Source organism: Phaenicophaeus curvirostris, chromosome 5 (assembly GCF_032191515.1).
Source record: "Phaenicophaeus curvirostris isolate KB17595 chromosome 5, BPBGC_Pcur_1.0, whole genome shotgun sequence".
Classification (NCBI taxonomy): Eukaryota; Metazoa; Chordata; class Aves; order Cuculiformes; family Cuculidae; genus Phaenicophaeus; species Phaenicophaeus curvirostris.
In genome coordinates, this window is record NC_091396.1 from 64,687,426 (window position 1) to 64,709,149 (window position 21,724).

Sequence of the window (21,724 nt, forward strand, 5' to 3'; positions counted from 1 at the left end):
ATGATTGATAAGCAAGCTTCGTTTATTCATCAGAAGGCACGCATTATATTGCTCAGGTTCATTAATAAGCACATTTGGCAAAGTCTAATTGGTTAATTATGTCTCTAACATTAGCATACACGATTAACCATTGGTTATTGCTTATTGGTTACATTTACATAAGTTCCTTATTTTTTGCCAACTAACTCCTTCTCACTGCTGACCACAACATCCTTTTACGGTATAATGCTCTCGTCAAGGTCGTCTTACTTTTATGGTATAATGCTCTCGTCAAGGTCATTTTGGCCTTCTCAGCACAGCACATCTCGTGCATGTTAACGTGTCCTTTGTCACGTAACCACTTCTCCACAGGGGACCATGTCGAAGGCTTTACGGAAGTCTAGATAAATCACATCCACTGCTCTACCCATGTCTCCTGCTGCGGTTACCCCGTCATAGAAAGCCACGAAGCTGGTCATACAGGATTTGCCCCTGGTGAAGCTGTGCTGGCTGCCATTAATCACCCCCATGTCCTCCATGTGCTTTAGCCAGCAGTGGCCCAGGTGGTCAAGAAGGCCAATGATATCTTGGCTTGGACCAGAAACGGCGTGACCAGCAGCTCCAGGGAGGTTCTTCTCCCTCTGTACTCGGCACTGGTGAGACCGCTCCTCGAATCCTGTGTTCAGTTCTGGGCCCCTTCTGCATGCTAGGGTTCTTAGTCTCAGCCACCTAGCAAAGGCAAGTGACCAGCTTCAGCATTTTCTTCACCCATGGAAATCAGCCCATTTCCTTGACAGCTGACAGGTTTTTTTTAAGATCTGCAAAGACAAATTCCTGTGGACAACTGAGAGATTTGAGGATCTCCATTGGAGGAAGCTTTAGTGTAAGCCTGGCATGAGATCACCACATCAAACACAAAATGACCCACATCAGAAGACTGAATGTTCTGATCACAGTCATATGGAACAGACATTTATAGAAGAACCGCGTGGAAATGTAAAAATGAGGGTTAAAAACCCTTTAACCTTTTTACCCTTTCATGGTTAAAACCCATTAAAAATAATGGTTTTAGCCCTAAGCACAGCAGGTAGTACGACCACAGTCACGTGGTAAGTCATTTTCATGGCAACTGACAACATTTTCCCTTAACCTGGACGTATTTTCAGGCCTAAGGACATGGAAGGTGTAAAGATGCAGCAAAAATAGCTGATGCCACACACAGAAAAAGATGATGAGAGCCAGAAGGAGTGAGAGCACAGTTCAGCATAAGAGAACTCTGTCCCAACACGTCGTGTAAGAGGCAGGAAATGTTCCCTCCTGCCCTTTGTTATCACCTGATGTCACTACGTGGGTTTGCCAGCTAAGGACGGGGTAAATAATGCAGTCCCCATCCCAGGGAAATGGCAGGTTACCAGTTCCCATCCTCCTCTAGCTTTGCCTGGCCTGGACTTGAGCCCCAGGTGGAGAAGTGGTAACTGCTTGAGGGCTGGATCAGCTGTTTTCTTTTTTCTTTTGTCCAAGAACTGAAGGGATTTCTGGAGGGTGGAGTTGCACAAAGCCCCGCTGAAAGACTCCAGGTGATTGTCACGCAAAATCAGCTCCTGAAGACAGGTCAGGTCGCCAATGGTAGCCGGCAGCTGCTTTATGTGGTTATGACTCAGGTCTAGTTTTCGGAGCTTCTTCAAACAAAGCACACGCGTGTCGATCCGAGCGAGCTTGCAGTACGAGGCTTGGAGGTGTTCCAGGGAATAGGGGAAGTTTTTGGTGAGAGGATAGTCCCTTCTGGAAGTTATGATCATTTTTGTCTTGGGTTTTTCAACTTCTGAGGTCTTTGCCGGTACCAAAGCCGAGAGTGGGAGAGTTTCGATGTTGGTGCCTTGGTGAGCCAGTCTCACAGCTGAAAGGAAAGCCTTCAAACTGCTGGCATTTGCCTACAAGAAAACACAAAGGGGAGGTAAAAGTTCATTATTCGTCTGCTCGTTTGTACTAATGCTTTCTGAACTATTTTGTACGTGTGTCGGGTGATGCAACTCAGCAGAGCAATGAAACGAGAAAGGGAAACAACTCAGGCTTGTGAGGCTGCCGAGCTGCTTCCAGAATTTCAAAGAATCCCGGAATGGTTTGGTTTTAAAGCGACCCCCTGCCAAGGGGCAGAGACACCTCCCACCGGATCAGGTTGCTCCAAGCCCCATCCAGCCTGGCCTTGAACACCTCCAGGGATGGGGCAGCCACTGCTTCTCTGGGTAACCTGGGCCAGGGCCTCCCCACTCAGACCCCACGGAACATCCTTTAGATCCATCGAGCTGCCCCCAGGCAACACTGAACCGCTCTCAGACTGCATTGAGCCTCCCTGGACCATACTTAACAGCTCCCAGACCCCACTGAACAGCTCTTAAGACCTTATTAAGCTCCCCCAGACGCCACTTAACAGCTCCTAGATCACATTGAGCCCCCTCAGACCCTGTGAACAACCCCCAGACCCCACTAAGCCCCCCCAGTCCCCACTGATGTCCCCCAGACCCCACTTAATAGCTCCTAGACTGCACTGAGTCACTTCCAGACCCCACTGAATATCTCTTAGACCCACTGAGCTCCTTCCAGACCCTGTGAGCAGCCCCCAGATGCCACCAAGCTGCCCCAGACCCCATTGAGCACCCCAAGATGCCGCTTAACAGCTCCCAGATCCCATTGAACTCCCCCAGATCCCACTAAGCCACGCTTAGACTGCATTGAGCCCCCTCAGACCCCACCAAACTGCTCCCAGACCACCTAGAGCCGCCCCAGACCCCACTTAACAGCTCAAAGACCTCACTGAGCCCCCCTAGATGCCATTTAACAGCTCCCAGACCCCACTGAGACCCCCAGACGTGGTGAACAGCCCCCAGACCCCACTGAGCTGGTCTTAGACTGCACTGAACTCCCCCAGATGCCACTTAACAGTTCCCAGACCCCAGTGAGACCCCCTGAGATGCCACTTATCAGCTCCCACACCCCAATAAGCCCCCCCAGATGGCACTTAACAGCTCCCACACCCCAGTGAGACCCCCTGAAATGCCACTTATCAGCTCCCACACCCCAGTGAGACCCCCAGATGCCATTTATCAGCTCCCAGACCCCAGTGAGACCCCCTGAAATGCCACTTATCAGCTCCCACACCCAGTGAGACCCCCAGATGCCATTTATCAGCTCCCACACCCCAGTGAGACCCCCTGAGATGCCACTTATCAGCTCCCAGACCCCAGTGAGACCCCCAGACCCTGTGAACAGTCCTCAGACCACACTGAGCCGGACTTAGACTGCACTGAACTCTCCCAGATGCCACTTAACGCTCCCAGACCCCACTGAGACCCTCAGATGCCACTTAACAGCTCCCACACCCCAATAAGCCCCCCCAGATGGCACTTAACAGCTCCCAGACACCCATAAGCCCCCCCAGACGGCACTTAACAGTTCCCAGACCCCAGTGAGACCCCCAGACCCTGTGAACAGTCCTCAGACCACACTGAGCTGGACTTAGGCTTCACTAAACTTCCCCTAGATGCCACTTAAGAGTGCCCAGACCCCAGAGAACCCCCCCTAGATGCCACTTAACAGCTCCCACACCCCAATAAGCCCCCTGAGACGCCACTTAACAGCTCCCAGACACCCATAAGCCTCCCCAGATGGCACTTAACAGCTCCCAGACCCCAGTGAGACCCCCAGACCCTGTGAACAGCCCTCAGACCACACTGAGCTGGACTTAGGCTGCACTGAACTCCCCCTAGATGCCACTTAAGAGCGTCCAGACCCCAGAGAACCCCCCCACATGCCACTTAACTTCCTATTTCCCTTCCTTTTCCCCCTCCTTTTTCCTTCCTTTTCCCCCTCCTTTCCCCCTTCTTTTCCCCCTCCTATTTCCCCTCCTTTTCCCCATCCTATTTCCCTTCCTTTTCCTCCTCCTATTTCCCTTCTTTTCCCCCCTCCTATTTCCCTTCCTTTTCCCCTCCTATTTCCCTTCCTTTTTCCCCCTCCTTTTCCCCCCTCCTTTTCCCCCTCCTATTTCCCTTCCTTTTCCTCCTCCTTTTCCCTTCCTTTTCCTCCTCCTTTTCCCTTCCTTTTCCCTCTCCTAGTTCCCTTCCTTTTCCCCCCTTTTCCCTCCCCTCCTTTCCCCTTCCCCCCTTCTTCCCCTCTCCCCTCCCTGGTCGGGCCCTCGCTGTCCCTTTGGAGAGAAAGGCTAAGCACACGCCCAAACCAGCAAAGTGCTGTTGGTCCCTGCTCGAGTCACCCCTGACTTGCTCCAAGGTGACGTTGAGCTCACCTGCTGCTCTCCAAGGTTGTGCAGAGCTGTCCCCGCCTGGGCTGCCACCACAACCCCCCTTGAATTGGAGGAAGGGTTGAAGACTCAAACTGTATGTCGCTTCAGATGGTTACAGGTTAAACTGAGTGCTGGGAGGATGCTCGCTGCTTGAGGGAGAAGGGGCCCAGGTGGCCAAGAAGGCCAATGGCATCTTGGCTTGGATCAGAAACGGCGTGACCAGCAGGGCCAGGGAGGTTCTTCTCCTTGAAGAGGAGGCTGAGGGGAGACCTCATTGCTCTCTACAACTACCTGAAAGGAGGTTGAGAGAGGAGGGAGCTGGGCTCTTCTCCCAAGTGACAGGGGACAGGAAGAGAGGGAATGGCCTCAAGCTCTGCCAGGGCAGATTTAGGCTGGACGTTAGGAAAAAATTTTTCACAGAAAGGGTCATTGGGCACTGGCAGAGACTGCCCAGGGAGGGGGTTGAGTCCCCTTCCCTGGAGGGGTTTAAGGTGTTCAAGGGTGGACGAGGTGCTAAGGGGAATGGTTTAGTAATTGATAGGAATGGTTGGACTCGATGATCCGGTGGGTCTCTTCCGACCTAGTTATTCTATGATTCTATGATTCTCCCTCTGTACTCGGCACTGGTGAGACCGCTCCTCGAATCCTGTGTTCAGTTCTGGCCCCTCACCACAAGAAGGATGTTGAGGCTCTGGAGCGAGTCCAGAGAAGAGCAACGAAGCTGGTGAGGGGGCTGGAGAACAGGCCTTCTGAGGAGCGGCTGAGAGAGCTGGGGGTGTTTAGCCTGGAGAAGAGGAGGCTGAGGGGAGACCTCATTGCTCTCTACAACTACCTGAAAAGAGGTTGTGGAGAGGAGGGTGCTGGCCTCTTCTCCCAAGTGACAGGGGACAGGACAAGAGGGAATGGCCTCAAGCTCCGCCAGGGGAGGTTCAGGCTGGATATCAGGAAAAAAAATTTTCACGGAAAGGGTCATTGGGCACTGTCAGAGGCTGCCCAGGGAGGTGGTTGAGTCCCCTTCCCTGGAGGTGTTTAAGGCACGGGTGGACGAGGTGCTGAGGGACATGGTTTAGTGTTTGATAGGAATGGTTGGACTCAATGATCCGGTGGGTCTCTTCCAAGACTGGAGAAGCCGGGCATGGCATCAGAAGGAGACAGAGTCAGCCCTGGTGCGCAGGAGACTTGATTTGCTGCAGACATTTTGATTGCCACCCTGCATCCTGCTGCAGTCCCCTTGACTGCGCTCACCAAGCACGTGCGCGACAAGCAGGGGATCGGGCTCAGCCAGCACGGGTTCATGAAAGGACTGTCCTGCTTCACCTGTCTGGTCTCCTTCTATGACCAGCTGACCCGCTCAGTGCCTGAGGAAGAAGCTGTGGATGTTTTCTACCTGCACTTCAGTAAAGCCTTTGACAGCGTTTGCCGCCGCCTTCTCCTAGAGGAGCTGGCAGCTCATGGCTTAGGTGTGCACTTTGGGGGGTAAAACACTGACTGGATGGTGGAGCCCAGGGTGTGGTTGGGAAGGGAATTAAATCCTTTGGTGGCCGGTCACAAGCGGTATTGTCCAGGGCTCAGTGTTGGGGCCAGTCTTGTTTCAGATCTTTATTGTTCATCTGGATTAGGGGATTCAGTGCTCCCTAGGTAACTCCGCAGATGACACAAAATTGGGTAGGAGTGTTGACGTGCTTGAGGGCAAGAAGTCTCTCCAGTGGGATGTGGACAGGGTGGATTATGGTCCGAGGTCGATTCTATGGGGTTCAAAAAGGCAGAATAGCGGGGGCAGCACTTCAGTCCCAACTGCCCCATGAATCGCTCCAGGGCTGGGAAAGAGCCGCTGGAAAGCTGCCTGGTGGAAAAGCACCTGGTGGTGCAGGTCAACAGTGGCTGAGCATGAGGCAGCAGGGGTTCCAGTGGCCAAGACGGCCAAGAGCATCCTGGCGTGGGTCAGAAATGGTGTGGCCAGCAGGAGCAGGGAAGGGACAGGTGAAAGTCGCTGAGCTTGGGGGTGCGGCTGGCTGGGGGTGAGCCCGTGGTGTGCTCCGGTGCCCGCGGTGCGCTCCGGTGCCCGCGGTGCGCTCCAGTGCCTGTGACATCACAAAGGACGAGAGAGCACGGGGCAGGTTATAGAGGCACCAGCAGGCAGCCCTGGCCAGTGCGGCGTGGGAGGGTGGTGAGTGCACACGTGGCGGGAGGCTGGGCTGGACGAGGGCTGGGGTGGAAACGTGGCTCCCAGGGACGGTCGGTTCTGCCCCAGCACCGAGGCCCCAGCCGCTCGCAGGAGCACCTTGGGCAGGGCGCGGTTCAAAGGCATCGCTGCCTCCCAGCTGCCTCGTCCCCACTCCTGCCTGCCCCAAAGGTCTCTCTCCCCTGCCACCAGCTCCCTCCAGCACAGCCCCTCTGAACCCCTCTTCTCCTTCCTCCTGCAGGCCATGGCTGCCACTTCATTCCTCATCCGTGTGTCCCTAACCCTCATCCAGAAGCTGCCCCTGGCTGGGGATGAGCTGGATGAGGCCACGCGTGAGCACATGGCACAGCGTGCCCAGTTTCTGGAGAAGGAGATGGCTCGGCTATGGCAGGAGATAGCGCAGAGGTCCCTGGTGCCAAAGACACAGGAGCAGTGGGACGTTGCCTGGGGAGCACTACTTTGTACTGCCTTGCAGCAGTGGCACCTCTGGGTGATTGCTGGAGGCCTGGTCCTGCTCTTGGGCCTCTGCTGGTGCTTGAGGAAAAGGAGCCGTGCGGCAGACAGCAGCAGCACTGAGGAAAGGGCTGGCTGCAACATGTTGAAGGTGAAGGAGAAGGAAGAAAGTGAAGGGGAAGGTCCTGATGATGAGAGGGATCTGGTCTGGAACTTGGAGCCGGTGGAGGAGAAAGAGGAGGTGGAGGAGGAAGAGGAGGTGGAGGAGGAAGGAAGTGGAGAAGAAGGTTCTGATGAAGAGAGGGATTGGGTCGAGATTTTTGAAAGGCGCTCTTGCAGGCCAGTGCAGTATGTGACGTACAGTCGCCTGATGGTGGAGCATCTGGTGGATGAACTCCTCTCGGTCATCAAAAAGCAGTTGTACGAGAGTTTCTACCCTGTGCTGCAACAAGCCATCAGTGTGGGCACTTCCTTCGAAGGCTGGTTTCCCTGTGATGATGATGCTGTCCACCAGCTGCTCCTGCCCCTGAAGGCACCTCGCGGCCACACCTTCAACCTGGAGCTTGGCACCGCAAGGGAGATGCCAGCAGGAGACCCCCGCATCCGCGTGGAGCTGGAGTGCACCTGCACAGGGCAGCAGATGGAGGAGAAGATGACCTGCTTCCTCCACCATTCTCAGAAGGACATCACAAAAAATCAGGACCCCAGCCTCCTACACACCCTCTGCACAGGCTGCTACCTAGATGTGCACAAAACTGCCCACTGGTTCCAGAACCTCACGACGTCAGCCTGGAGGGATGTGCCTCGGTTGCGTCCCTACAACATGAAGATGCTGCCCTCCAGCCGGTCCTGCAGGCTGAAGCTGACAAGTGCCTCTGGAAGAACCTTCTTCATTGAATTGATCTTTGGCGTGCGGCACGGAGACTCGGACATCTTCCTAAGTAGCCAGGCTCCAGACGACACCTCCGCCCCAAGCACTACGTGGCCAGTGACCTACGCTGCGGCCGAGGCAAAGTTCTTCGAGTACGTGGCCAGGCACATCCCAGCCGGCCGTGTCCACCTCAGATGCCTTCACTACTGCGCCCACGGCCTGAAGGGCACAAGCTTTTCCATCTATGCCTTCAAGACAGCTGTCATGCACCTCCTGACCACAATCCCCCTCTCAGATTGGCACATCAACTATTTGCTACTGCGGCTGCAAGACCTCATGCAATATGTGCTCTGCTGCCTGAAGGAGAAGTGCCTCAAACACTTCTTCCTTGGCAATGAGAACGTGCCCGAGGAGATAAGGTTGCCGCCATCCTTCAGAAAGGCCGAGCCACTCAATCTCTTCCAACCCCTCACACAGGATCCAGCGGCCTATGCCGAGGCGTTGCGTGATTTCCAACAGCTGCAATATCAACTCGTAAGGCTGGTGGGAGGGGACATTGAAAGAGGTCTCCGTGCAAAGAGCCTGAGTGTTGGTCTCATAGTTGACAGGAGGTGACATCCTCACACTTGATCTGGAGAGGTAGACGGTGTATTGTATTGGTGCGAGTTTAAGCAAGCGCCTGACTGGCACTTGACACACCACAGGAGAAAGACTGTGCTAAGAACCACGAGGAACGGTGTTGTCAAAGGCAGAAGCAGATACAGAAGAAGATGGGCTTTCTCAACTGTGTTTCCCATCCAAGTTACAAACTGTCCTATTGCAAGTGTCCTTCTCCAAAAAGGGAAGGTGGCCAAAGAGAGCCAAAGGACAAGTGAGGAGGACAAAGAAAGACAAAGTAATGACCCTTACAAGAGGGAAGGACCCTTGACTGGGGTTTGCACGTGAGCACTCGGGGAGTTGCTGCCACACCTCTCCTCCAGAGCAAAAGCGCACTCGGGGCAGTAGGTCCCGATGCAGCTGAAGAGCCCCTTGCGAGGAGGCTTGTGCCACAGACTCCCGTTTCCCCTACACGGCGACCGTCCCCGTCTCTTGGAGAGAATCCATTCCCTCCGGGATATTTGCACTGTACAAAGTTGCCAATAAATGGTGTGTTTGAACAAAGGCTGCGTCTCTGCGTGTCTGTGCATCACTCTCCCAGGGGCCGTGGGCATAGGGTGCCGGCTGCTCAGCTGCCGCAGAGCCGAGGAGCATTTCCAGAAGGAAATGGGGCACTGGCCTCTGCTTTCACCGCTTCCCCCAGCTCTCTGCGCTCCCACGTTGAGCCGGTGGGAATAGTTCGTCCCCCTCCCCAGCCGTGCACGTTGTCTCTGTGTCATGGGGATCCTGAAGTGCCTTCCTTGGGAACCAGAGACAACTCATCCTGGTAGACAGTAGCTCGTCCATCTATACCTTCAAGAGAGCTGTGATGCATCTCCTGACCACCGCAGGCCCGTCAGGCTGGGACATAGTTCCCACCCCCCTGCCCTGGGCAGGGACATCCCACTAGATCAGGCTGCCCAAGGCCCCATCCAACCTGGCCTTGAACACCTCCAGGGATGGGGCAGCCCCAACTACCCTTGGCAACCCGTTCCAGTGTCTCACCACCGTCACGGTGAAGAAATTCTTCCTAATGTCTAGTCTAAATCACCCCCTCTCCAGTTCATACCCGTTCCCCTTTGTCCTATCACCACAAGCCTTTAGGAACAGTCCCTCTCCGGCTTTCCCGTAGGCCCCTTTAAGTCACAGTAAGATCTCCTCGGAGCCTTCTCTGCTCCAGACTGAACAACCCCAACTCTCTCAGCCTGTCCCCGTATGGAAGGTGCTCCAGCCCTCTGACCATCTTTGTAGCCTCCTCTGGACCCGTTCCAACCGTTCCATATCCTTCTTACGTTGAGGAATGCAGAAATGGACACAGCATTCCAGATGAGGTCTCACGAGAGAGGAATAGAGGGGCAGAATCACTTCCCTCGACCTGCTGGCCTCGCTTCTTTTGATGCAGCCCAGGACATGGTTGGCCTTCTGTGCTGCGAGGGCACATTGCTGGCTCTCATCAGCCAGCACCCCAAGTCCTTCTCTGCAGGGCACCTCTCAATCACATTATCCGCCATCGTGTACTGAAATCGGGGATTGCCTCGAGCCAGGTGAAGGACCTTGCACTTGGCCTTGTTAAACCTCATGAGGTTCTCACAGCCCCACTTCCCCAGCCTGTCCAGGTCCCTCTGGATGACGTCCCATCCTTCTGGTGTGGCAACTACACCACTCAGCTTGGTGTCATCTGCCACCTTGCTGAGGGTGCTCTCAATCCCGCTGTCAATATCGTTGATGATGATATTAAACAGCACCAGTCCCAGTACGGACCCCTGAGTGACACCACTTGTCACAGTTCTCTATCTGGACTTTCAGCCGTTGACCACCACTCCTTTAGTATGACCATCCAACCAGTTTCTTATCCACCGAACCGTCCACCCGTCAAATCCGTATCTCTCCAAGTCAGAGAGAAGCACGTTGTGGGGGACCATGTCAAAGGCTTTACGGAAGTCTAGATAAATCACATCCATTGCTCTACCCATGTCTCCTGCTGCGGTTACCCCGTCATAGAAAGCCACGAAGCTGGTCATACAGGATTTGCCCCTGGTGAAGCTGTGCTGGCTGCCATTAATCACCCCCATGTCCTCCATGTGCTTTAGCCAGCAGTGGCCCAGGTGGTCAAGAAGGCCAATGACATCTTGGCTTGGACCAGAAACGGCGTGACCAGCAGCTCCAGGGAGGTTCTTCTCCCTCTGTACTCGGCACTGGTGAGACCGCTCCTCGAATCCTGTGTTCAGTTCTGGGCCCCTTCTGCATGCTAGGGTTCTTAGTCTCAGCCACCTAGCAAAGGCAAGTGACCAGCTTCAGCATTTTCTTCACCCATGGAAATCAGCCCATTTCCTTGACAGCTGACAGGTTTTTTTTAAGATCTGCAAAGACAAATTCCTGTGGACAACTGAGAGATTTGAGGATCTCCATTGGAGGAAGCTTTAGTGTAAGCCTGGCATGAGATCACCACATCAAACACAAAATGACCCACATCAGAAGACTGAATGTTCTGATCACAGTCATATGGAACAGACATTTATAGAAGAACCGCGTGGAAATGTAAAAATGAGGGTTAAAAACCCTTTAACCTTTTTACCCTTTCATGGTTAAAACCCATTAAAAATAATGGTTTTAGCCCTAAGCACAGCAGGTAGTACAACCACAGTCACGTGGTAAGTCATTTTCATGGCAACTGACAACATTTTCCCTTAACCTGGACGTATTTTCAGGCCTAAGGACATGGAAGGTGTAAAGATGCAGCAAAAATAGCTGATGCCACACACAGAAAAAGATGATGAGAGCCAGAAGGAGTGAGAGCACAGTTCAGCATAAGAGAACTCTGTCCCAACACGTCGTGTAAGAGGCAGGAAATGTTCCCTCCTGCCCTTTGTTATCACCTGATGTCACTACGTGGGTTTGCCAGCTAAGGACGGGGTAAATAATGCAGTCCCCATCCCAGGGACATGGCAGGTTACCAGTTCCCATCCTCCTCTAGCTTTGCCTGGCCTGGACTTGAGCCCCAGGTGGAGAAGTGGTAACTGCTTGAGGGCTGGATCAGCTGTTTTCTTTTTTCTTTTGTCCAAGAACTGAAGGGATTTCTGGAGGGTGGAGTTGCACAAAGCCCCGCTGAAAGACTCCAGGTGATTGTCACGCAAAATCAGCTCCTGAAGACAGGTCAGGTCGCCAATGGTAGCCGGCAGCTGCTTTATGTGGTTATGACTCAGGTCTAGTTTTCGGAGCTTCTTCAAACAAAGCACACGCGTGTCGATCCGAGCGAGCTTGCAGTACGAGGCTTGGAGGTGTTCCAGGGAATAGGGGAAGTTTTTGGTGAGAGGATAGTCCCTTCTGGAAGTTATGATCATTTTTGTCTTGGGTTTTTCAACTTCTGAGGTCTTTGCCGGTACCAAAGCCGAGAGTGGGAGAGTTTCGATGTTGGTGCCTTGGTGAGCCAGTCTCACAGCTGAAAGGAAAGCCTTCAAACTGCTGGCATTTGCCTACAAGAAAACACAAAGGGGACGTAAAAGTTCATTATTCGTCTGCTCGTTTGTACTAATGCTTTCTGAACTATTTTGTACGTGTGTCGGGTGATGCAACTCAGCAGAGCAATGAAACGAGAAAGGGAAACAACTCAGGCTTGTGAGGCTGCCGAGCTGCTTCCAGAATTTCAAAGAATCCCGGAATGGTTTGGTTTTAAAGCGACCCCCTGCCAAGGGGCAGAGACACCTCCCACCGGATCAGGTTGCTCCAAGCCCCATCCAGCCTGGCCTTGAACACCTCCAGGGATGGGGCAGCCACTGCTTCTCTGGGTAACCTGGGCCAGGGCCTCCCCACTCAGACCCCACGGAACATCCTTTAGATCCATCGAGCTGCCCCCAGGCAACACTGAACCGCTCTCAGACTGCATTGAGCCTCCCTGGACCATACTTAACAGCTCCCAGACCCCACTGAACAGCTCTTAAGACCTCATTAAGCTCCCCCAGACGCCACTTAACAGCTCCTAGATCACATTGAGCCCCCTCAGACCCTGTGAACAGCCCCCAGACCCCACTAAGCCCCCCCAGTCCCCACTGATGTCCCCCAGACCCCACTTAATAGCTCCTAGACTGCACTGAGTCACTTCCAGACCCCACTGAATATCTCTTAGACCCACTGAGCTCCTTCCAGACCCTGTGAGCAGCCCCCAGATGCCACCAAGCTGCCCCAGACCCCATTGCGCACCCCAAGATGCCGCTTAACAGCTCCCAGATCCCATTGAACTCCCCCAGATCCCACTAAGCCACGCTTAGACTGCATTGAGCCCCCTCAGACCCCACCAAACTGCTCCCAGACCACCTAGAGCCGCCCCAGACCCCACTTAACAGCTCAAAGACCTCACTGAGCCCCCCTAGATGCCATTTAACAGCTCCCAGACCCCACTGAGACCCCCAGACGTGGTGAACAGCCCCCAGACCCCACTGAGCTGGTCTTAGACTGCACTGAACTCCCCCAGATGCCACTTAACAGCTCCCACACCCCAATAAGCCCCCTGAGATGCCACTTAACAGTTCCCAGACCCCAGTGAGAACCCCAGACCCTGTGAACAGTCCTCAGACCACACTGAGCCGGACTTAGACTGCACTGAACTCTCCCAGATGCCACTTAACAGCTCCCAGACCCCACTGAGACCCTCAGATGCCACTTAACAGCTCCCACACCCCAATAAGCCCCCTCCAGATGGCACTTATCAGCTTCCAGACCCCAGTGAGACCCCCAGATGCCACTTAACAGCTCCCAGACCCCACTGAGACCCTCAGATGCCACTTAACAGCTCCCACACCCCAATAAGCCCCCTGAGATGCCACTTAACAGCTCCCAGACACCCATAAGCCCCCCCAGATGCCACTTAACAGTTCCCAGACCCCAGTGAGACCCCCAGACCCTGTGAACAGTCCTCAGACCACACTGAGCTGGACTTAGGCTTCACTAAACTTCCCCTAGATGCCACTTAAGAGTGCCCAGACACCAGAGAACCCCCCCTAGATGCCACTTAACAGCTCCCACACCCCAATAAGCCCCCTGAGATGCCACTTAACAGCTCCCAGACACCCATAAGCCCCCCCAGACGGCACTTAACAGTTCCCAGACCCCAGTGAGACCCCCAGACCCTGTGAACAGTCCTCAGACCACACTGAGCTGGACTTAGGCTTCACTAAACTTCCCCTAGATGCCACTTAAGAGTGCCCAGACCCCAGAGAACCCCCCCTAGATGCCACTTAACAGCTCCCACACCCCAATAAGCCCCCTGAGATGCCACTTAACAGCTCCCAGACACCCATAAGCCCCCCCAGATGGCACTTAACAGCTCCCAGACCCCAGTGAGACCCCCAGACCCTGTGAACAGCCCTCAGACCACACTGAGCTGGACTTAGGCTGCACTGAACTCCCCCTAGATACCACTTAAGAGCGTCCAGACCCCAGAGAACCCCCCCACATGCCACTTAACAGCTCCCACACCCCACTGAGCCCCCTCAGGTGCCACCTCACATCTCCCACACCCCACTGAGCCGCTCCCAGGCCGCCTTAAGAGCCCCTTCAGCCCCCGCTACCGGCTCCCAGTCCTCACCGAGCCCCTCTCCCGGCGCCCCGGCCCCCCCCGGCGCACCTTGCTGAGGCAGAGGTCCACGGGCGGCTCCCGCAGGCGCACGGTGGCCTTGCCCTCGTCCACGAAGCGGGTGAAGAACCTCTCCACGTTGTCGCGCAGCCCGTAGCGCGCCCCGGCCCGGTCCCGCGCCGTGCAGAGCAGCAAACAGGCCCCGGCGGAGCCGCGGGGGCGGCCCAGCGACAGCAGAGCGCGGGCGGAGCGGCCCCGCGGCCCCGGCGGCTGCTGCTGCCGCCGAACCACCTCGGCCTCGCACCGCAGCCGCATCGCCCCCGGCAGCCCAGCGGCCCCGCGCCGAGCGGCGGCGGCGGGGGAGGAGGGATTGGGCCGGGCCGCGAGGGGCGGGGAGCGAGAGGCGCCATTGGCCACGCGGGGCGAGGGCCGGGCGGGGGCCGCCAGGGCCAATGGCAGCTCGGCTGGGGCACAACGGCGGGGCCGGCGGGGCCAGGGGCGTTATTCCCCCTCCGAGTTCCCTTGCTTTTCCCCCTCCGATTTCCCTTCCTTTCCTCCTCCTTTTCCCCCTCCTTTTTCCCTTCCTTTTCCCCCTCCTATTTCCCTTCCTTTTCCCCCTCCGATTTCCCTTCCTATTTCCCTTCCTTTTCCCCCTCCTATTTCCCTTCCTTTTCCCCCTCCGATTTCCCTTCCTATTTCCCTTCCTTTTCCCCCTCCTATTTCCCTTCCTTTTCACAGAATCACAGAATCACAGAATAACCAGGTTGGAAGAGACCCACCGGATCACCGAGTCCAACCATTCCTATCAAACACTAAACCATGTCCCTCAGCACCTCGTCCACCCGTGCCTTAAACCCCTCCAGGGAAGGTGACTCAACCACCTCCCTGGGCAGCCTGTTCCAGTGCCCAATGACCCTTTCTGTAAAGAATTTTTTCCTAACGTCTAGCCTAAACCTCCCCTGGTGGAGCTTGAGGCCATTCCCTCTCGTCCTGTCCCCTGTCACTTGGGAGAAGAGGCCAGCACCCTCCTCTCCACAACCTCCTTTCAGGTAGTTGTAGAGAGCAATGAGGTCTCCCCTCAGCCTCCTCTTCTCCAGGCTAAACAACCCCAGCTCTCTCAGCCGTTCCTCAGAAGGCCTGTTCTCCAGCCCTTTCACCAGCTTTGTTGCTCTTCTCTGGACTCGCTCCAGAGCCTCAACACCCTTCTTGTGGTGAGGGGCCCACAACTGAACACAGGATTCGAGGAGCGGTCTCACCAGTGCCGAGTCCAGAGGGAGGATAACCTCCCTGGACCTGCTGGTCACGCCGTTTCTGATACAAGCCAAGATGCCATTGGCCTTCTTGGCCACCTGGGCCACTGCTGGCTCATATTCAGTCGGTTGTCAACCAACACCCCCAGGTCCCTCTCCTCCAGGCAGCGTTCTAGAAAGACTTCTCCCAGTCTGTTGCACTGCATAGGGTTGTTGTGCCCCAAGTGAAGGACCTGGCATTTGGCCTTGTTAAACCTCATGCCATTGGACTCTGCCCAGCGGTCCAGCCTGTTCAGATCCCTTTGCAGAGCCTCCCGACCCTCCAGCAGATCGACACTTCCCCCTCCTATTTCCCTTCCTTTTTCCCCCTCTTTTTCCCCTTCCTTTTCCCCCTCCTTTCCCCCTTCCTTTTCCCCCCTCCTATTTCCCTTCCTTTTCCCCCTCCTATTCCCTCTCCTATTCCCCCTCCTTTTTCCCTTCCTTTCCCCCTGCTTCTCCCCCTCCTATTTCCTTTCCTTTCCCCCCTCCTTTTCCCCTCCTAGTTCCCTTCCTTTTCCCCCCTTTTCCCTCCCCTCCTTTCCCCTTCCCCGCTTCTTCCCCTCTCCCCTCTCTGGTCGGGCCCTCGCTGTCCCTTTGGAGAGAAAGGCTAAGCACACGCCCAAACCAGCAAAGTGCTGTTGGTCCCTGCTCGAGTCACCCCTGACTTGCTCCAAGGTGACGTTGAGCTCACCTGCTGCTCTCCAAGGTTGTGCAGAGCTGTCCCCGCCTGGGCTGCCACCACAACCCCCCTTGAATTGGAGGAAGGGTTGAAGACTCAAACTGTATGTCGCTTCAGATGGTTACAGGTTAAACTGAGTGCTGGGAGGATGCTCGCTGCTTGAGGGAGAAGGGGCCCAGGTGGCCAAGAAGGCCAATGGCATCTTGGCTTGGATCAGAAACGGCGTGACCAGCAGGGCCAGGGAGGTTCTTCTCCTTGAAGAGGAGGCTGAGGGGAGACCTCATTGCTCTCTACAACTACCTGAAAGGAGGTTGAGAGAGGAGGGAGCTGGGCTCTTCTCCCAAGTGACAGGGGACAGGAAGAGAGGGAATGGCCTCAAGCTCTGCCAGGGCAGATTTAGGCTGGACGTTAGGAAAAAATTTTTCACAGAAAGGGTCATTGGGCACTGGCAGAGACTGCCCAGGGAGGGGGTTGAGTCCCCTTCCCTGGAGGGGTTTAAGGTGTTCAAGGGTGGACGAGGTGCTAAGGGGAATGGTTTAGTGATTGATAGGAATGGTTGGACTCGATGATCCGGTGGGTCTCTTCCGACCTAGTTATTCTATGATTCTATGATTCTCCCTCTGTACTCGGCACTGGTGAGACCGCTCCTCGAATCCTGTGTTCAGTTCTGGCCCCTCACCACAAGAAGGATGTTGAGGCTCTGGAGCGAGTCCAGAGAAGAGCAACGAAGCTGGTGAGGGGGCTGGAGAACAGGCCTTCTGAGGAACGGCTGAGAGAGCTGGGGGTGTTTAGCCTGGAGAAGAGGAGGCTGAGGGGAGACCTCATTGCTCTCTACAACTACCTGAAAAGAGGTTGTGGAGAGGAGGGTGCTGGGCTCTTCTCCCAAGTGACAGGGGACAGGACAAGAGGGAATGGCCTCAAGCTCCGCCAGGGGAGGTTCAGGCTGGATATCAGGAAAAAAAATTTTCACGGAAAGGGTTGTTGGGCACTGGCAGAGGCTGCCCAGCGAGGTGGTTGAGTCCCCTTCCCTGGAGGTGTTTAAGGCACGGGTGGATGAGGTGCTGAGGGACATGGTTTAGTGTTTGATAGGAATGGTTGGACTCAATGATCCGGTGGGTCTCTTCCAAGACTGGAGAAGCCGGGCGTGGCATCAGAAGGAGACAGAGTCAGCCCTGGTGTGCAGGAGACTTGATTTGCTGCAGACATTTTGATTGCCACCCTGCGTCCTGCTGCAGTCCCCTTGACTGCGCTCACCAAGCACGTGCACGACAAGCAGGGGATCGGGCTCAGCCAGCACGGGTTCATGAAAGGACTGTCCTGCTTCACCTGTCTGGTCTCCTTCTATGACCAGCTGACCCGCTCAGTGCCTGAGGAAGAAGCTGTGGATGTTTTCTACCTGCACTTCAGTAAAGCCTTTGACAGCGTTTGCCACCGCCTTCTCCTAGAGGAGCTGGCAGCTCATGGCTTAGGTGTGCACTTTGGGGGGTAAAACACTGACTGGATGGTGGAGCCCAGGGTGTGGTTGGGAAGGGAATTAAATCCTTTGGTGGCCGGTCACAAGCGGTATTGTCCAGGGCTCAGTGTTGGGGCCAGTCTTGTTTCAGATCTTTATTGCTCATCTGGATGAGGGGATTCAGTGCTCCCTAGGTAACTCCGCAGATGACACAAAATTGGGTAGGAGTGTTGACGTGCGTGAGGGCAAGAAGCCTCTCCAGTGGGATGTGGACAGGGTGGATTATGGTCCGAGGTCGATTCTATGGGGTTCAAAAAGGCAGAATAGCGGGGGCAGCACTTCAGTCACAACTGCCCCATGAATCGCCCCAGGGAAAGCCGCTGGAAAGCTGCCTGGTGGAAAAGCACCTGGTGGTGCAGGTCAACAGTGGCTGAGCATGAGGCAGCAGGGGTTCCAGTGGCCAAGACGGCCAAGAGCATCCTGGCGTGGGTCAGAAATGGTGTGGCCAGCAGGAGCAGGGAAGGGACAGCTGAAAGTCGCTGAGCTGGGGGTGGGGCTGGCTGGGGGTGAGCCCGTGGTGTGCTCCGGTGCCCGTGGTGCGCTCCGGTGCCTGTGACATCACAAAGGACGAGAGAGCACAGGGCAGGTTATAGAGGCACCGGCAGGCAGCCCTGGCCAGTGCGGCGTGGGAGGGTGGTGAGTGCACACGTGGCGGGAGGCTGGGCTGGACGAGGGCTGGGGCGGAAACGTGGGTCCCAGGGAGGGTCGGTTCTGCCCCAGCACCGAGGCCCCAGCCGCTCGCAGGAGCACCTTGGGCAGGGCGCGGTTCAAAGGCATCGCTGCCTCCCAGCTGCCTCGTCCCCACTCCTGCCTGCCCCAAAGGTCTCTCTCCCCTGCCACCAGCTCCCTCCAGCACAGCCCCTCTGAACCCCTCTTCTCCTTCCTCCTGCAGGCCATGGCTGCCACTTCATTCCTCGTCCGTGTGTTCCTAACCCTCATCCAGCACCTGCCCCTGGCTGGGGATGAGCTGGATGAGGCCACGCGTGAGCACATGGCACAGCGTGCCCAGTTTCTGGAGAAGGAGATGGCTCGGCTATGGCAGGAGATAGCGCAGAGGTCCCTGGAGCCGAAGACACAGGAGCAGTGGGACGTTGCCTGGGGAGCACTACTTTGTACTGCCTTGCAGCAGTGGCACCTCTGGGTGATTGCTGGAGGCCTGGTCCTGCTCTTGGGCCTCTGCTGGTGCTTGAGGAAAAGGAGCCGTGCGGCAGACAGCAGCAGCACTGAGGAAAGGGCTGGCTGCAACATGTTGAAGGTGAAGGAGAAGGAAGAAAGTGAAGGGGAAGGTCCTGATGATGAGAGGGATCTGGTCTGGAACTTGGAGCCGGTGGAGGAGAAAGAGGAGGTGGAGGAGGAAGAGGAGGTGGAGGAGGAAGGAAGTGGAGAAGAAGGTTCTGATGAAGAGAGGGATTGGGTCGAGATTTTTGAAAGGCGCTCTTGCAGGCCAGTGCAGTATGTGACGTACAGTCGCCTGATGGTGGAGCATCTGGTGGATGAACTCCTCTCGGTCATCAAAAAGCAGTTGTGCGAGAGTTTCTACCCTGTGCTGCAACAAGCCATCAGTGTGGGCACTTCCTTCGAAGGCTGGTTTCCCTGTGATGATCATGCTGTCCACCAGCTGCTCCTGCCCCTGAAGGCACCTCGCGGCCACACCTTCAACCTGGAGCTTGGCACCGCAAGGGAGATGCCAGCAGGAGACCCCCGCATCCGCGTGGAGCTGGAGTGCACCTGCACAGGGCAGCAGATGGAGGAGAAGATGACCTGCTTCCTCCACCATTCTCAGAAGGACATCACAAAAAATCAGGACCCCAGCCTCCTACACACCCTCTGCACAGGCTGCTACCTAGATGTGCACAAAACTGCCCACTGGTTCCAGAACCTCACGACGTCAGCCTGGAGGGATGTGCCTCGGTTGCGTCCCTACAACATGAAGATGCTGCCCTCCAGCCGGTCCTGCAGGCTGAAGCTGACAAGTGCCTCTGGAAGAACCTTCTTCATTGAATTGATCTTTGGGGTGCAGCACGGAGACTCGGACATCTTCCTAAGTAGCCAGGCTCCAGACGACACCTCCGCCCCAAGCACTACGTGGCCAGTGACCTACGCTGCGGCCGAGGCAAAGTTCTTCGAGTACGTGGCCAGGCACATCCCAGCCGGCCGTGTCCACCTCAAATGCCTTCACTACTGTGCCCACGGCCTGAAGGGCACAAGCTTTTCCATCTATGCCTTCAAGACAGCTGTCATGCACCTCCTGACCACAATCCCCCTCTCAGATTGGCACATCAACTATTTGCTACTGCGGCTGCGAGACCTCATGCAATATGTGCTCTGCTGCCTGAAGGAGAAGTGCCTCAAACACTTCTTCCTTGGCAATGAGAACGTGCCCGAGGAGATAAGGTTGCCGCCATCCTTCAGAAAGGCCGAGCCACTCAATCTCTTCCAACCCCTCACACAGGATCCAGCGGCCTATGCCAAGGCGTTGCGTGATTTCCAACAGCTGCAATATCAACTCGTAAGGCTGCTGGGAGGGGACATTGAAAGAGGTCTCCGTGCAAAGAGCCTGAGTGTTGGTCTCATAGTTGACAGGAGGTGACATCCTCACACTTGATCTGGAGAGGTAGACGGTGTATTGTATTGGTGCGAGTTTAAGCAAGCGCCTGACTGGCACTTGACACACCACAGGAGAAAGACTGTGCTAAGAACCACGAGGAACAGTGTTGTCAAAGGCAGAAGCAGATACAGAAGAAGATGGGCTTTCTCAACTGTGTTTCCCATCCAAGTTACAAACTGTCCTATTGCAAGTGTCCTTCTCCAAAAAGGGAAGGTGGCCAAAGAGAGCCAAAGGACAAGTGAGGAGGACAAAGAAAGACAAAGTAATGACCCTTACAAGAGGGAAGGACCCTTGACTGGGGTTTGCACGTGAGCACTCGGGGAGTTGCTGCCACACCTCTCCTCCAGAGCAAAAGCGCACTCGGGGCAGTAGGTCCCGATGCAGCTGAAGAGCCCCTTGCGAGGAGGCTTGTGCCACAGACTCCCGTTTCCCCTACACGGCGACCGTCCCCGTCTCTTGGAGAGAATCCATTCCCTCCGGGATATTTGCACTGTACAAAGTTGCCAATAAATGGTGTGTTTGAACAAAGGCTGCGTCTCTGCGTGTCTGTGCATCACTCTCCCAGGGGCCGTGGGCATAGGGTGCCGGCTGCTCAGCTGCCGCAGAGCCGAGGAGCATTTCCAGAAGGAAATGGGGCACTGGCCTCTGCTTTCACCGCTTCCCCCAGCTCTCTGCGCTCCCACGTTGAGCCGGTGGGAATAGTTCGTCCCCCTCCCCAGCCGTGCACGTTGTCTCTGTGTCATGGGGATCCTGAAGTGCCTTCCTTGGGAACCAGAGACAACTCATCCTGGTAGGCAGTAGCTCGTCCATCTATACCTTCAAGAGAGCTGTGATGCATCTCCTGACCACCGCAGGCCTGTCAGGCTGGGACATAGTTCCCACCCCCCTGCCCTGGGCAGGGACATCCCACTAGATCAGGCTGCCCAAGGCCCCATCCAACCTGGCCTTGAACACCTCCAGGGATGGGGCAGCCCCAACCACCCTTGGCAACCCGTTCCAGTGTCTCACCACCGTCACAGTGAAGAAATTCTTCCTAATGTCTAGTCTAAATCACCCCCTCTCCAGTTCGTACCCGTTCCCCTTTGTCCTATCACCACAAGCCTTTAGGAACAGTCCCTCTCCGGCTTTCCTGTAGGCCCCTTTAAGTCACAGTAAGATCTCCTCGGAGCCTTCTCTGCTCCAGACTGAACAACCCCAACTCTCTAAGCCTGTCCTCGTATGGGAGGTGCTCCAGCCCTCTGACCATCTTTGTAGCCTCCTCTGGACCCGTTCCAACCGTTCCATATCCTTCTTACGTTGAGGAATGCAGAAATGGACACAGCATTCCAGATGAGGTCTCACGAGAGAGGAATAGAGGGGCAGAATCACTTCCCTCGACCTGCTGGCCTCGCTTCTTTTGATGCAGCCCAGGACATGGTTGGCCTTCTGTGCTGCGAGGGCACATTGCTGGCTCTCATCAGCCAGCACCCCAAGTCCTTCTCTGCAGGGCACCTCTCAATCACATTATCCGCCATCGTGTACTGAAATCGGGGATTGCCTCGAGCCAGGTGAAGGACCTTGCACTTGGCCTTGTTAAACCTCATGAGGTTCTCACAGCCCCACTTCCCCAGCCTGTCCAGGTCCCTCTGGATGACGTCCCATCCTTCTGGTG

At 55.6% G+C, this 21,724-nt stretch overlaps 3 protein-coding genes and 1 long non-coding RNA gene across 4 annotated transcripts; 2 read left to right on the forward strand and 2 right to left on the reverse strand.

Annotated features, from left to right (window-relative positions):
• Nucleotides 1–831: 831 nt before the first annotated feature.
• LOC138720760 (uncharacterized) lies at nucleotides 832–4,809 on the reverse strand. The gene is made up of 2 exons (XR_011337467.1): nucleotides 4,277–4,809; nucleotides 832–1,910 (listed from the first exon to the last, which is right to left on the reverse strand). It is a non-coding gene; the product is annotated as an uncharacterized lncRNA (long non-coding RNA).
• Nucleotides 4,810–6,738: 1,929 nt separating this feature from the next.
• Nucleotides 6,739–8,932, forward strand: LOC138721378 (inositol 1,4,5-trisphosphate receptor-interacting protein-like 1; the record flags this gene model as incomplete). Its single annotated transcript, XM_069858411.1, has 2 exons — nucleotides 6,739–7,090; nucleotides 7,145–8,932. Coding segments are annotated over 2 exons (1,602 nt in total), but the record flags the coding sequence as incomplete, so codon positions are not given.
• A 1,877-nt stretch (nucleotides 8,933–10,809) lies between these two features.
• Nucleotides 10,810–14,299, reverse strand: LOC138721642 (leucine-rich repeat protein 1-like). Its single transcript, XM_069858994.1, has 2 exons — nucleotides 14,036–14,299; nucleotides 10,810–11,888 (listed from the first exon to the last, which is right to left on the reverse strand). The coding sequence occupies exons 1-2, from the start codon at nucleotides 14,297–14,299 to the stop codon at nucleotides 11,301–11,303; spliced, it is 852 nt and encodes a 283-aa protein (XP_069715095.1). The 3' UTR covers nucleotides 10,810–11,300.
• Nucleotides 14,300–18,052: 3,753 nt separating this feature from the next.
• On the forward strand, nucleotides 18,053–20,055 carry LOC138721379 (inositol 1,4,5-trisphosphate receptor-interacting protein-like 1). The gene is made up of 2 exons (XM_069858412.1): nucleotides 18,053–18,751; nucleotides 18,806–20,055. The coding sequence occupies exons 1-2, from the start codon at nucleotides 18,361–18,363 to the stop codon at nucleotides 20,053–20,055; spliced, it is 1,641 nt and encodes a 546-aa protein (XP_069714513.1). The 5' UTR covers nucleotides 18,053–18,360.
• Nucleotides 20,056–21,724: the final 1,669 nt, after the last annotated feature.